Here is a 16,683-nt window from a genome sequence, read left to right on the forward strand (position 1 = left end):
TATAAGTATATATATGAAACTAATTTGACTTTATACGTTACTATTGCAATATGTTTTTATAATTATTGTGGTGTGGGTATTCGGAAAATTAAAAGTGCACGTCATCCAACAGTAATTTAAAATCGTTAACGGATCTATTACGAATGATAATACTTATAGCTGAATTCACACATAATGGTAGTTCCTTAACGGTGTAACTTATGTAGCATATTTGAAAATACGGCGATGACGACGGCGGCTCGAGTTCGATTACCAATACAGTTCACTTTTTGTATATGTTTTTTTTTTCTCTTTTTTTTTTGCCTTATTGTTTAATAATAATAGTAATAGCTGTTGTCTGATATAAATAATTTATAATGAATTATTAATGTAATTGGATTTTAATGGAATATTGTTTATGTATTTGTACTGTCTAGCGATATGTATATGTAGATGTGAGTATGAATTATTAGGTTGACATTATTATAAATAGAATAAGTGAAATGTTTGTATATTTTATGATTTGTCTAATTAATTGTTTATTAATTTATTTGTTATTTTTTTTTAATGACATTATTTGACTAATGGTTTCAATGTCACTGCCGACCCCTTCAGGTCAGGTATCGGATTCCCATAATGTCGCAGCGGGGACAATGTCATTTGATGGTTATGAGCGATGCACAAGTTGTGCACACCCACGTTTTTTTAGAGGACAGAGGGGTTTAAATATACATATTGGAAAGGTGCATAAACCTCAATCTTCACCTTTAGTAGATGGCAATATAAATCCATCAGAAATTTCTGTAAATTCCGATCACTCAGACTATAACATACCCCTATGGGAAATTTTGAGTCAGAACAAAAATAACGTTCCAGTAATAAAAAGGATTCCACGGGGGGCCAGGATATCGGTGGCTACAGTATTGAGGAAATGCATTGATAAAGTGGTTTCTAACAATGATATGTTAAGTTGGATACAACTTTTAACTTTTAGTTACAAAGTTCTCAATGTAAACAACAAAAAGGAAAGTGATATATCGCTTACACAGAAAATTAAAAACAATTGTTCTGATGAGATTGTTTTTGCTTCAAACCAATATAATCTATACAATCAAAGTATTAGAAGGACTAGGCCAAAATTTGATATTATTAAGAGTATTGAGACCAAGATAAATGACGGTGACGTAAGAGGCGGTGCGCAGCTGATTTTTTCCAATGAGACCATTGCTCCGTTTAATGATGAAACATTGCAAGCCTTAATAACCAAGCATCCAACTGCATCTGTTCAGGAACAACTAACAAATCCATCCCAGGAATTAAACCCTGGGCTACAAATTCTTGCGAGAGATGTTGAAGTTGCTATTATGAGCTTTCGTAATGGGTCTGCAAGTGGATTGGATGGGTTATCTCCACAACATTTGAAAGATTTGATATCTAGTACGACTGGTGATTCTGGAAGAGCTTTGTTGGAGAGCCTTGTGTCTCTGGTTAACCACATGTTATCAGGAGGTATTTTGGAGGACATAAAAGAAGTATTTTATGGTGCTAATTTGTGCGCCTTAATGAAAAATAATGATGACATTAGACCTATAGCTGTGGGTACAACTTTGAGACGCTTAGTGTCGAAAATATGTTGCAAAAATATTAAACCCAAGCTTACGGAGCAATTCCAGCCTAAACAGCTGGGTTTCGGGACTAAGGGAGGTTGTGAAGCAGCTGTTCATGCAGCGAGAACTTTCATTAATTCTGGCAATGGGGAGGTATTTTTAAAGGTAGACGTAAAGAATGCCTTTAATTCCATTGATAGACGTTCCTTTTTAGCGGAAGTTGAAAGGATTGTTCCAGAGGTATTACCGTTTCTAAAACAATGTTATGGCTCGCCATCAATATTAGTATATAACAATCATCCCATAAAGTCTTCTGTAGGATGTCAACAGGGCGATCCAATGGGTCCTGTTATTTTTAGTTTGGGTATAAATTCTATAATCGAGAAACTTCTTTCACCTCTAAATATTTGGTATTTGGATGATGGCTCGCTAGGGAGAAACGCATCAGTCGTTTTATCGGATTTGGAAATTTTGATAAATGATCTAGCTGGAATAGGTTTGCAACTGAATTTTGACAAATGTGAACTTTATATTAAAGGTTCGATGTCAGAGGCAGACAAACATGATATTATTGCTAGATTTGATTCTCTGGCTCCTGGAATTAAAATAGTAGCCATCGAGTCCTTTAATTTATTAGGTGTTCCTCTCATGAACGAATTTATTCCAGCATACGTGGATGAGCAAATTGAAAAGTTTCACCGGTCTTCTGAACGTTTGTTTCATATAAATACACACATGGCATTATTTGTGATGAGGTGGTGTCTATTTGTACCTAAATTTACATATGCAATGAGAAGTTCAATGCTTTGGAAGTTTCCAGAACAATTGATGAAACTAGATATGATATTAAAGGAAACTCTAATCAAAATTCTAAATTGTCAGTTGGTTGATGATGCTTGGAATCAAGCCACATTACCAGTGCGTCATGGAGGATTAGGCGTAAGAAAAGTTTCATCTGTTGCTCTTCCGGCATTTTTGGCGTCAGTCCATGCTTCAAACCCTCTTTGCGGAAAAATCATTAACCCTAGTTCGGGTTCCGTAGAGATTTGGGGAGTGGGCGAGGCTGTGAATGCTTGGCAGTTGCAATGTCCTTCATCTGATATGCCTAATATATGTCACTCACAAAGGCAGTGGGATGAACCACTCTGTATTAAAACACAGCAGAACCTTGTAACCCATTGTGAATCCGCTGAAACTCGTGCCCGTCTTCAAGCAGTAGCTGAAAGGGAATCGGGATATTGGTTGCAGGCATTCCCGTCAACTAATACTGGAACGCTTCTCGACGATTGCTCCTTTACATTATTAATAGGTTTGCGGTTGGGTGTAAAAATAGTTCAGCCCCATCGTTGTAGCTGTGGAGCCTCAGTTGAAGAGCTGGGATACCATGGTCTGTCCTGTGTGAGAAGTGCAGGTCGAATATCTCGCCATGCCATGATCAATAACATTATTCATAGGGCACTTGCGATGACACAAATACCAGCGATTTTGGAACCAAATGGCATTTTCCGTGAGGATGGGAAACGACCTGATGGCGTAACTTTGGTTCCTTGGAAAATGGGGAAATGCTTGGTGTGGGATGCGACATGTGTAGACACGTTAGCTCCAAGCCATTTATCTAAATCGTCCTCTTGTTCGGGTGCTGCGGCGGTGACAGCGGAAGCAATAAAGAGGCGTAAATACTCACATCTGGAGGGGTCTTATTGTTTTCTGCCATTTGCTGTAGAGACGATGGGCCCGTGGGGCTCAGATGCAAAGAATTTTTATCGGACGATCGCAGCGCGCCTCATCGAGGTTACTGGTGACCCAAGAGCTGGTAGCTACTTTGCCCAAAAGATAAGTTTGGCAATCCAAAGAGGTAATGCTGCCAGTATCTTGGGTACGCTGCCTCGGTGTGGTGCGTTGGGAGATTACTTTTAATTGTTATTAGTATTTAAGGAATTTTGTAAAAAAAAAAAAAAGAATTATATTTGTATTAGATTTGTAACTCCAAATTTATAAAATGATTCTACTAGTCCAAGTGAGACGTCATATGAAGGGCTTCATTTGAACATTTTAATCCTGTCTCTTATTTATTTTTATGATGTGTAGCATACTTATCAAAAATCTAAGTAAAAAAAAAATGTGAAATAATTACAGATTTATAATCTGGTATATGTGTATATTACAAGAAAAAAAACGATGTTTTTAACACCGTTTTTTAAGAAATAAAAAAAAAATCTCCAAGAATAAACTTTATTTTGCGATACAGTCTTTAACCAAAATTATGGCTTAAATAAGAAATTACGAATTGCAACATTATAATAATAATAATAAATCTAACATATCTATTTAGTAGAAAAAATGCAATAAATGTTATTTTATCTTAAATCTATATACATAATATAACCTTCACTTCATTTTTAATCAGATTTTTTTCTGTGTAATTTTTTTTAATCGAAAAAGTTTACTCCCTTCTTGGTTGCTTCCTAATTTTATAAAGATTGATTTCCGCTTTTTATGTTATTTGGAATGACACCTTGAGAACCCACCTGATGGAAAGTGGTGCCCATCGTCTATAGACATGAACAGTTCCATAAACTGCACATAGGGAATTTGACGCGCGTGGTACGTTACAGAATACGTTGTCATTTCGGATGATTAAGGTGCTATTTATATCGAGACATACACAAACAATAGTTTTATATATGTTAAATGATGTAATATCAAACAACTTGATGGTTGATTAGTGATAATGACCGTCGTGTCCCGTCACGGCGAGGCAGTAACCCCGTAATTTCTCTGTCGTAATCATTCTCTTTAAACAATAGCACAGCAGTGCAAGGACAGATGCTTGTCAGCAGAAACACGAGTGAGCCCTGAAGTATTGGGTACTTGTTGTAAACGACTTTTGTACCAAGTAATCTTAGCTTAATCGCCTGCGCTATCGGTATACACTAGTTGGGCACCAGTGAGTGATGATAGGTGAGAATGATAGCAGGTTAGTTAGTCCATTCTGATGAATTCAATAAGAATTAACCACAATGGTTTCCAGGGGGAACTGCGTAGAGGTCGACCTGACAGGGTATATTGCTAGTCAGTGGGACAGTTGGACCAAGTCGCGGATAAAGTCTTATCTGTTACAATAGTTGTCCGTCTTATTATTTCTCAGTTGTATACGGCGCCTATCATGTTACCACTGTCTTATCGTAGTTTATCATAATCTCACCATCTCATATCGGTTTTCCTTGTTTTCATATGTTCCAAGATTGTGTTTTTACACCTACTTAGACCTCTACGGAGTTCTGTAGGTACTTCAACACAATAAGAAATCCGTATGTTGTCCATTTGTCTAAACTAATTTTCTCAGATATAATTAGACATTTTAACTAATGTGATTTAATCGCGGGTCTGATAGATAAATGACTATACTATTTTAGATAGAATTTGACAGTCATAGATAAATATATAATGGGATTGAGGTGCCATTTATTTTAAAATATTGCAATAAAATATCAAAAAAATTACAAGTAACTAGCTGTAATAAAAATAAAGAATAGAAGAGGTAAAATGCTGGGACGGGATTTATTAAAGAGTATACTAGAAGGAAAAATGGGGGCAAAAGAGGAAGGAGAAGAGGAATAACTACATGGGACATATAAAGGAAATATTAAGTGTCATGTCATATAGGAAGGTCAAAGATATAGTCTGGAATAGAACTGGGTGGAAGAGAATGTATGAATTAGTTAGCCCGACAAAAGAAAACTCTTAAATGAGAAGAAGAAACCTGTGTCCCGCCAGCTCCGTTTTCATTCAAATCCTTTTAGTAGTTTTCCTGTGAAAGAGTAACAATTATCCATCTATCCGTCATTGCAAATTTTCGTATTTATTATAAGAATAACCTACTAATAAGTAGAAGAATAGATGAGACACTACAAGATGGACGGCGTATAGGATAGTGAGAGTACAGGATAGGGTAAGACAAGGGTAATCTGTAACTATCAGCGATTGATACCCGTAGATACATTAGATTGAATGTATTTGAAATTATGTGGATCATGTGTGTATAAATGTATTTTCTTTTTATCGAGTCGTTTTTTGTTCCGCAAAGCAGTACACCACAAAAACGGCAGCTTCGTCGTAAAATTAAATTTAAGCCTTTAATACCAAAGAGAGCCAATATCTGTATTTTCTGTTAATTTTTAAAAATAATTATTACGAGTATCATCCTTATATATCAGCCATAAACTGTTCATTGCTGAACGTAAACCTCCCCCATAATGGAGGGTTTTGCCATCACGCTAGGCAAGCGGGTTGACAACCATAGTTAGACTTTGGTGATGTTTGAAGAGGGACGCTGCTGCCCATCCCTCGACTATTAAGTTCCCTTAGTTGCCTCTTACGACACCCACAGGAAAGGAAGGGGTGGCGTGGTGAAAATTGTATCTACTCATGCAAAGCCAGGTCGGATCACTCAACTAGCGCATATATCACTACATATATAGCCACAAACATTACCGAAAAACTGTAAAATTCTATTTGGAAATTGCTTAAAAATATCACAATATTCGATATTCCCGTATTAATTAGGTTATCATAATTGTATACGACAATGCAATCGGGATATTTCCTCATTGTCATGGTGCGTGGCAACCGTACTTTACAAGGAAATGGTTTAGAGACTATCTGCATGTACATTATTTGTACAGCCTTGTAGTTATCAGCACTTAATTAATTGATAGCAACGCGTTTTACATTAACAGAAGCGCAACTTCCTCAGTCGTTTTTGACTATAATTATCCTACTAATATTTATAAATGTGAGTCTGTAAAGATGTTTGTATGTTCGTTACTGAGTCGCTTTTAAACGGCTGCAACGGAATTAATTGAAATTTGCATATATATTTTTTTTATACCACAAAGGTGTCAAACATGTATACAGGTCGTCTGATGGTAAACGGTCACTGTAGCCTATGGACGCCTGCAACACCAGGGGTGTCACGTGCGCGTTGCCGACTGTGAAGAAATTTTAATATACCCTTTTTGAAGAACCTCATTCCACACAGGAAGCTCATTCCACAGCCTGAGCATTCGCGGGAGATAATTCCTTTGAAACCGCACTGTACGTAGTATATACTTAACAGATATAATATTTTATATACTGATTTAAGCAGACAAAGCCACGGGAAACAACTAGTTATTAATATAGTTAAATGTATTTATCCTGGTCTAATAGTACTATCCCGATTTATAGATAACAAAAATCGTGAGTTCGAATCAGAGCAATGACGGTGCGCTCGCACCCTCCCACGTTGGATCTGAAATATGGTCGACGAAATATGAGCATGTCGATTGTTACATCTGTGAATTTTTTAATGGATGATAATGGAATGGGGAAAAATTCACTTGCGCTATATGTATATGCTGGCGGGACACCAGTGAGTGATGATAGATGAAGATGAAAAGGCCAGTTGGCCCGTCGTGACGAATTCCACAATAATTAACCACGATGGTTTCTTGAGGTCGACCTGCTAGGGTATATATATTGCTAGCAAAGAGGCTACTAGATCTCCATTACTAACAATACCTTATCGAGCGTTACGTTCAACACAGTGGTGTGTTTGTCCATTCAAATATTTGCAGCTTTTCATTATTCTGATTTTTATGCTTGAAAGAATTGTTGATAATGTACAATAAAATATTTATTGTTAATATACAATTAAAAGTAAACTAAAAATTCTTGTCAATCCTAAACTTTTTAAAGCAACTTCCAAAAGAAGAATTCGACGATTAATGATGCGGTTTTTATTTGCGGAGCAAAAAATTGCTTTTTGTGAAGCTACCTATTATGTAAACATTCAATTACACGTTCTAAATTTAAATATTTACAATGTGAAGGTATCTACGAAATATGTCGCCGTTTATCGATATGTGCGTCTCGATTAAAGTAGTTTTTTGCGGAGCAATATAGTCGTACTTGTTGGAGCAAAATGAGTTTGTTGAAATCTTTCTTTTGCCATAAATTAATACACTAAGTAGGTACTTTATATGTAGTCTCGATATCCATCTATGACGTTACCTCGGGATTCAGGGATGAGGAAGGAGGACGGTAAATAATTAAAAGCGGGAAGTGCGATAAGGTAGTGACAGAGGTGTATTTACCTATCGCTCGGCGTGTCCCCTGCTCGCTGGCATGGCGTCCCCGCACCGTGTACTGTGACACAATTAGTGCGGCGCGGACGGTGACCCCGCCCGAATTAGCGATCCGCGCGCACACCCACGACCCACTTCCAACGAGCGAGACGCGCTCCACGCGGCCCAGCGCCCGCGGAACCCTACACTTCCTTGTTCCTCGAACCATTATTAGTAGATACACAGCCAGGACGTTTGTATGCCCTCAGTGGTCTACGCAAATGGCGGACCTTTTGGCGCTGACCAAAATCCCCCACCTTAGATTTTATTACGCTCGGCAGAGTATAGACTTGTCAAGCGTTACCTTCATTTTTTTACTACACAGGGAGAAAACGATCATGCGGCTCACCTGATGGTAAGTGACTACCGCCGCTCATGATCACCCATAACACCAACGGCATTGCAGGTGTGCTGTGTTAAAAAGGAATATGCTTTTTTCTTGAAGGTTACGGCATTATAACGGCAACAGTTGACAATGCTTCGGAGCCATTGGGTAGCCATGAAGTAGCTATTAGAGATTTAGCCTCATCAAATGTTTGTCCTGTCTTCGTATACTTGTAATGACCTGCGCAAACGTAGGACACCTTCGAGACCCTTGACGCATTCGAATTGGTATTAAATTAAAATCACATTGAATATATTATACAATAGATTTTTTTTATACGACTTAGAATGGCAAACAAGCTGATGGTCCACCTGATAGAAAGTGGTAACCGTCGCTTATAGACATGGGTAGTACCATGGACACTACAGAGTATACTGTTTCGCCCATGATACCCCCCATGCGTTGCCATTCCTGAGGACTCATATTCATTCTTATCCTTCATCCATACTGCCATACTAATATTGTAGTAACTGTTTAATTATGCGTAAAAAACAGACAGAGTTATTGCTTTAGGGACCACTGCACCAAATTTGATGAATATTGCTAAAGAGAATACTCTCAAGATCCGATTTTTTACCAAAATTCTTCAAAATTGTACAAAAACTACTTTTTGTCTCAAAAATAAAACTTGAAAGGAGTGACATAGAAGATGAAAGTTTGTATGAAAATCGGTAATTTCTCAAGTAGGAGATATAAAACATAGTTTTAGGCAGACGAAGTCGCGGATATTAGTTAACGATATAATACAGGACTGCGTCCTACAACGCACAACTATCCATATAAAAATGCAGCTGTGAAAGAAAATGTTGTGTGTGTGACCCCGCAATGAAGTAGGTCAGATAGTCCATGGTGACGAATTCATCATTAACCACGATAGTTTCCAGGGGGAACCGCGTGGAGGTCTACCTGATAGGGGTATATAGCTAACAAGAAGGCAATGGGAAGGGATTATGTGGACTACCAGTCTCATTGCTAGCAGTATATCGTGTCGACCGCCACGTGGGCCCCCATGGAAACCATCGTGTTGAATTCCTGGAGTATTTATTACGATGAGCTAACTGACCTATCTTTTCATCCTCACCTATCACCCCTCACTGGTGCTCCGCCAGCGTATACCGTTAGCGCAGGCGGGATTACCATTTCGTTGTCATCCATTAAAAAAGCAAGAGGCAGTTACTAACAATCCCTTTCCCCCTGTCCCTCATGTTTGCAGGTGGAGTAAGTACTATTAGATATTCAGTAGGTAGTGTGCGTTACGCCTTACAGCGTGACGTTAATACTAGGCATGACGTGGCCGCACCACGATAAACGGTTACGTAACTTTTCTTCCACCGTCGGCTAATATTTCCTGACTTTCTAGTATCTGTACAACGAATGACTCCTACTCTTATATGATCCTGGTATATTGATCGATAGAATAATAGTAAAGATGATTTTGCTTCCAATCATCGCTTCAATGGGCCGGAGAAAAAGTATTTTTAACCTATTTCAAAAAGTAGTTCTCAATTTAGTGCTTTTTTCTGTTATTTGTTGCCCCGTAACTTCGTCAGTTGTAAATCGATTTGGAAAATTCTTTTTTTATGTGAAAAGATATACTTAAAGATTGGTCCCATAGAAATTGTATCAAAATCGGTTCAGTAATTTAGATTTTAAATCAAAGTAACTGGTTTTGTCACAATTATATTCGTTTTTTTTTTTCTGTGGCACACAATTATCAATTATCTATCATAAACTGCTCAATGCTTCAAATCGAAACGCTTGCAAACTAGTCGTTTGATAGTAGACGTAAAAGTTGGAGCAAAAGTATTTAATTCCAATTTGTATGTTTTTTTTTAATCGATGGTTTTAAAAGTGTCTTATTTTTTAATAGATGGAAATAGAATGGCAACTCTGCCGGTGCTATTGTTATACACTAGCAGGGCACCAATGAGAGATGATAGATGAGCATGAATGCAAGTCAGTTACCCCATCGTGACGAATGTAACAAGTATTAATCACAATGGTTTCCAGGGGAAACAGTGTGGAGGTCGACCTGACAGTGCTTGCTAACATGGGGACCATTAATCCCCATTACTAACAATTTCTTTTCCCCCCACTAAGAATTACTGCATACGAATGTAATTGGGGTAGACAGTGGAAAATTTGATTTGACGACGCAATGACTAAACATAATCGGGCCAACCTCAGGGGCCCGTGATTGTATGATAATATAGGAACATATTTCACCATGACCTTAAGATCAAAGATGCGTTACTCAATACCATGGGGTGATGGTATGTAAAACAAATTTTTTCACAAGTGAATACTTGTCACCTTTTCACCTTACATTTCTGAAAGCGTTATTTAATTTGTGAGAATGCTATATACTCGTAAAAAGTCCATGCTCTCTTTGTATGGGTTCGGAACTACTTTGGCAAGTTTTATCTTAATTGATTCATTATATATATATATATTCTTTATTGCACTAAAACATACAGTAACAACAAGTTAATAACAATGTTAGCAAAGGCGATCTTATCTCTAAAAGAGATTTCTTCCAGTCAACCTAACGCAGTGTGGTTATTTATGTGATTCCTTAAAAAAATGTTTTCAAAACATCTCTAAATTAATGTTTTTTTAGCCTCTGTATTATTCGTTGTTTGCAGTAAATTATATATATATTCTTACAAATACTGCAAGCAAGCTTTTTACCGACTACGTCGTATGCGTGGATTTTGGAAATAAATAGAAAATACTACTTCTAATTGGTGTATCAAAATAAGAAATACGCCAAATTTTAAGTTAGACCTTTACGAATACAACTGTAAAAACCACATTATTTTTAGTGCAATAGTTTTTACGTAATGCTGGAATAAACATATATACAGACAAAGATTCGGAAAATACTTTGGCTTTACCATTGCTCATTATTATTATTATTTTATACAACTTAGAATAGCAAACAAGCTGACGGCCCACCTGATGGAAAGTGGTAACCGTCGCCTATAGACATGAGCAGTACCATGGACATAACAGAGTATACTGTTTCGCCCGTGATACCCCCTATGCGTTGCCATTCCTGAGGACTCAGGTGTTATTCCTCTGTACCCTGTAAATTCACGCCATATCCCACCCTTCAAACCGAAACACAGCCATGCAAACACAACTGCTTCACGGTTGAAACACGAATGGGACAAAGGTGCCCAAGCAATCGACTTTTGTACAAAGTCTCCCTTAGGAGCTCTCGCGTAAATTTTTCTTAATATCTCCGTCGTCTAGTTGCAATTGTATTATATTAGTAAAACTTGAATACTAACATATGTATAAACACTATTGTATGTTTCGCACGATGACTGACATCGGAATGGGCTTCGCATTTTGTAAAACTGCCAGTCTCGCAATTAATTAGCATATTAACATCGTACATAAGTAAATATCGCGTCTATTTTTAACTTTAAATGGTAGTTTCTCTGGTTACGAATGCAGATACCTAAAACATGGCTACATTGCTGAGATTATGTATTTTTATACGAACAAGATTGTCAACTAATGAAGCTCCTTGTGATAGAACCCACAACGGCCCAAATGAGAAGCTAAGCGCGGAAAACAGAGTCTTTCTCACATTCCTTGTGATAGAAAGTGGTAACCGTCACCTTAACACATGAACCATTGATGTCACAGAATGAACTGTTACATTTCTAGTAACCCACATGTATTACCATTCCTAATATTTTGTGTTATGCCTCAATAAACTCATTGCTATATCTTTTTTTGGAATGGCAATCAATATAACGCCTTGATGAAAGCGACTGCGTTGCTTAGGAATGAAATACCTCAGTACCCTTTAATTTTACTGCCATATGCTATTCCTTTATGCCAAAAAACAACGATGCCAGCCCAGCTGCTTAACAACTTAAAATTTAATCTTCAAACTCATAAATCAATAAACAAGAATAATTTCTTTGTAGCACCATTACAAAAATGAGACAGTAGTACCCAATCTAAAATTTTCCGTTGGTAATATTATCAGTTCCAGTATGTTCACTTGCTGCGTAATAGAATCCGACACGAGAATATCCGCGGAAGAATCACTGACACATCTTTAAATAAACCTGAGTGTGTGTGATTTATCCATTCCAGTCAACTGTACATTGGAGGACAGTATAAACCCTTATTAATTTTTACCTTATAAGCTAATATATGTCCTTGCTAGTCTTTTAAACTAGCTAGCCAACCCCATAGAGGTTGTATTTACAACTATTTTTTCTTGTAAACCTAACTGGATTATTACGAATATAAAAAAAAATTGTCAAATTGATCCATCCATTTTCAAATGATGCTTATTTTTTATTGGTTGAAGATGGAATTGTGTTAGGGTGATCCTAACAGCGTATATGTATATGTTAACAATGGCTGTATAATACTATTCTCCATAAATGTGCACCAACGAACTGGTTTTAGTTATTATGCATACTATATAGTTTCACATCTATATATGAAACTTAATTTTTGTTAAGGCGCCAAAATATTAATGGTTTTACCAAGGGTCATGCAATTTGGCGTGTATATAGATAGCATGTAGAAAGACAGTTACTTATTATCCCGGTCAATCTATAAGGCGCAGTCACGCAGATGTATCCATGGGCGCAAATAGCTAAATGTCTTTGTATATGTAACCAGCGACTTTCCCCGTCTTCACACAGGTGCTGTGTAAAGAAATATCTAAATGACAGTGAGAGTCGTATCAAAAACCGTTGCGTGATTTAGAAGATGTAAGCGGAGAAACAGACCGACGCGGATGACGACAAGTTTTCTTGGTCACCTTGACAGCCTGCATATGTCTTGTTATCTCCCTCATAAATGCTTCAGAATCGGAGAAATGGAAAAACACTTGGACAGGAGGTAAAATAAAGAAGAGTTAAGGTTCCTGTCCGAGAGTTGTTAGAAGTTTCCTAAGAGAAGAGTTATGGCTGTTGTCCGAAAGTGAAGTCACGGGAACATTAGATCAATGTGGTGGGTGCTTGCCGGTCGTCACGCTGATAAGACGGCGATGCGTCGTGCGTGCGCGCAACGCGCACTGTTTACGTCGAGTATATTTCGGTACCGGAACCGATGGCCGAGCTATCGCTAGCCAAAAATCCCAGCGAAATAATCAGATCAAGGTAGAATCGTTGAAACGGAAAAAGTTTCCAAGAATTTGTATTTTTTTATGAAGATTTAGGCACACTCCAGAAACTGGAAATCTTTATGGTCCGTATTGAAAGATTGATCGGAATAATCCAGAAATCATAATCTTTTAATTGCCACTTACGCACGTTATTTTTATACCGTATCGTTTAGTTCAGCATACACTGTCAGCTGAAAAGTACTGTCAAAAAACTCGGAGTGATGCTCTTTTAAAATAAATAAAAAAAATGTTCACATGTATATTGAATATATTCATGAAACTGAGTGGCATGTTCCTTGGGGAAAATTGTTCAGATTTCTCAAATACTAGGCTTCAAGTTGCTACGTCCTCTACGGTATACCCTATATAATGGTCCCATTAGACATTAGGTTTTCCTGTCAATTTTCCAGTCATTGCTTTGATTGATAGTAAATTGAGCGTGTAACAGTGCAGACGGATAGAATCACTTTCACAATTTTATTAGATTTTTTTGGATAATGTGCGATTAAAAGTAGTACTAAGTTCCTATTTATAGCTTTAAAATAATTATATAATTCTCTCTCCACAATATTCGCAATTTGTTTAGAACTGCTACATTGATTTAATGACTCAGACGTTATACACTAAACTTACTTTAAAAACTTTTAAACTTCCCTGGAAATATACCATATATTTCCAGGAAAGTTTATAAATATCTATATACGTAGTAGACATTATAAGGTAAAATTCTTATTTACAAAACTATACATATGTATTAATTATACATATTTAACATGGAATGGCAAATTAGCTGAAGGCCCAACTGATGAAACGTGGCTATCGTTACTTGACATCATAAACTATCATAAAATATCACTACCACTACCACTCCTGAGAAGTAAGATGTTATGCCTCCGAACCCTGTAATTTTTCTGACATATTCCACCTTTTAAACAATGCAAGTACAGCTGCTCAGCGCCAGAAACACGATTGGGACTTAGTAATCCGCATTTAAATAATTGCCAATGTAATTAATACGCTACCCTTAATGTCACTGTCTAAATTAATTTAATCGAACCCATAACAAACTTCTCTTTATTGAGGTTGACGGATAAAAAATGACAAGAAACTTTAGACTTCAATTAAGTCGAGTCTTGCTTTTTTTTTCAATAATTTTATAAAAGTTAGAAGACTCATTCAAGCTTTAGCGTTTGGTTTTTCTGCCTATCCAGTAAGGAGCTTTGTTTTTTTATACGCAATAAGGGTCGATTTCCTATTTAATATAGCGACAGCCTTAAAAATGTTACGGGGAGTCTGTTGATGTCATATGCATCTGCTCAGAAATGTTCTTTATGACATTATTGTATAGGGGAAGTCTATGTTCAGCAATGAACAATTTACAGCAAAAATGAGGAGCATATGGGTTTGTCAGTCCATAATCACTACCACCACATTCATCACTTGAGCATCGCTAAACCTTTTGTAACATGAACATCTTAAATCACTATTATACCAACTGTTTAATATTGGGTACGGGTTTCTTTTTATAGGAGAATCTTACTTTGCTAGATAGCTGGTTTAGTATTTTTTGATATTTTCCTTTTTTGTACTGGTGTCTTTACCTCCTGAAGAGAAAAGGAGCGATAAAGCATTACATTTTTATTCCATCATCACTCAGAGATTAACTTATCGTGTCCAGTACTTTCACAATTCTTCCCGTGCCCAGAACACAGACAGCAATCAAGCTTGGCGGTAGAAGTATAAGAGCAAGTTCAAATGTCTGAATTTTGTCTCCGATTCGTAACAAAATTACGTCTACTAAGTTTAGATATAAAAGATTAGATGCAGTTTTCGTGTCGAACGTAAATTACCGTGAACGATTACGTGACGCCGTCAGCCACTGTCCGTCTGCGGCTGGAGATGTGACCGTGACCATCGCAACTCGAGCCGCAGACTCCAGCCCGTTCCGTTCACAATTATACACGGATTGTTTCGCGACTAGATATCACTTTCCATTTTACATCGTTATTAATTATTTTGTTGTTATTCGGAGTGTCTTTCCCGTACTTTCAATATGCAGTCTGTGAGATAAGCCAGTGAAATTACTGGGTACGAAGGTATAACGACTTAGTTCTAATGATTGGTAACACATGGTACGCCTCGCGTGGTGTCATTTCCAATTAAGATGTTATGTCTTTATACCTCCGTGAATGTAACTTTACTGCCATATCCCAATTCTTTGAACCGAAATGAATATAAAAATCAAACGCTTTAATCAAACATGAGATAGGTCCGACTGTCAGTAAAGCAACAATTCTTCATCCAACCCGCCTGCCAAGCATGGCAATAACTGGTAAACCTTCCTTTATGGGGGAGACCTATGGTCAGCAGTGGACAGTAAACGGCTGATATGACGATGACGGTGATGATTATGATCCACAGATCCGTTCAGTCATTAAAGTGTGATTAAGTAACATTTAACATCTGAATATCCAAATATCTTAATATATTTTATATTACTAGCATAATATGAATATGTATACATTATGAACACAGTGTGTATTGGTTGCAGCATGGAGATAAAAGCGGAGCCAGGGATGGAGGGGGCGCTGGTGGCGCGGCCGGTGAAGGAGCGAAAGAAGCACGACCGATTCAACGGCATGAGCGAGGAGGAGGTCTCACGGCGGACCCTGCCCGACCACCTCACCGAGAACCTGGACATCATCATTGTGAGTATGATCGCCACTCACTCATTCCTTAGTTGATTTGTTTTACAATAGCACGGCATGTGACCACACGGTCCTGAGTAGTCAGTGACAATATGGCCCATGAATGCGATCAACCGAAAAGAGAAGTTTTCAATGGTTGGTCGCACTATACTGCCTTACTATGTGTTTTTTTACTCTACGTTTGAAGCATTCGAGGTTATAGAATGAAGGAAATATGGGAAAAGCAATTCCGTATGTAACGATACGATTCACGTAGGAGTTCACAAACTTATTTATACGCGTGCGTGGATATTCTACCGTGTATTTTTTCTTTTAATGGATGCTAAAACAGTGGTAACCCCGCCTGCGCGATCAGTATACGCTGGCGGGGCACCAGTGAGAGATGATAGGTGAGAGTGAAGTCAGATCATTTGGTTCATCGTAGAAAGTGCACTAGGAATTAATCACGATGGTTTCTGTGAGGAACCACATGGAGGTTGGCCTGACAAATGTTATTTTACATTATTTTGCTCTGTCTTATCGAAATAAAACCTATTCTATTTCTCAAATTGAAGCAAACATACACATTTATAACACTATTAAAATTGATTGAGCTATTTTGAAGATTAGCGTGAACAAACATCGTGACACGGGATTTTTATATATATTATTTATTAATAATATAAAATATTTATAAAATTATTTTAGCGGT

The 16,683-nt window shown here is 37.4% G+C and overlaps 1 protein-coding gene across 4 annotated transcripts in view; it reads left to right on the forward strand.

The window, feature by feature from the left end:
- Positions 1-16,683, forward strand: part of LOC113519458 (trithorax group protein osa-like) — a 90,990-nt gene that overhangs the window by 43,255 nt on the left and 31,052 nt on the right. For all 4 annotated transcript variants that reach the window (XM_052902286.1, XM_052902284.1, XM_052902283.1 and 1 more), the window contains one exon: positions 15,836-15,992. In XM_052902286.1, coding sequence (XP_052758246.1) covers positions 15,836-15,992 — 157 coding nt within the window. The remainder of the gene's footprint in view (positions 1-15,835; positions 15,993-16,683) is intronic.

This window comes from Galleria mellonella, unplaced genomic scaffold, assembly GCF_026898425.1.
Source record: "Galleria mellonella isolate WM207_F2 unplaced genomic scaffold, CSIRO_AGI_GalMel_v1 utg8921, whole genome shotgun sequence".
In the NCBI taxonomy this organism is placed as follows: Eukaryota; Metazoa; Arthropoda; class Insecta; order Lepidoptera; family Pyralidae; genus Galleria; species Galleria mellonella.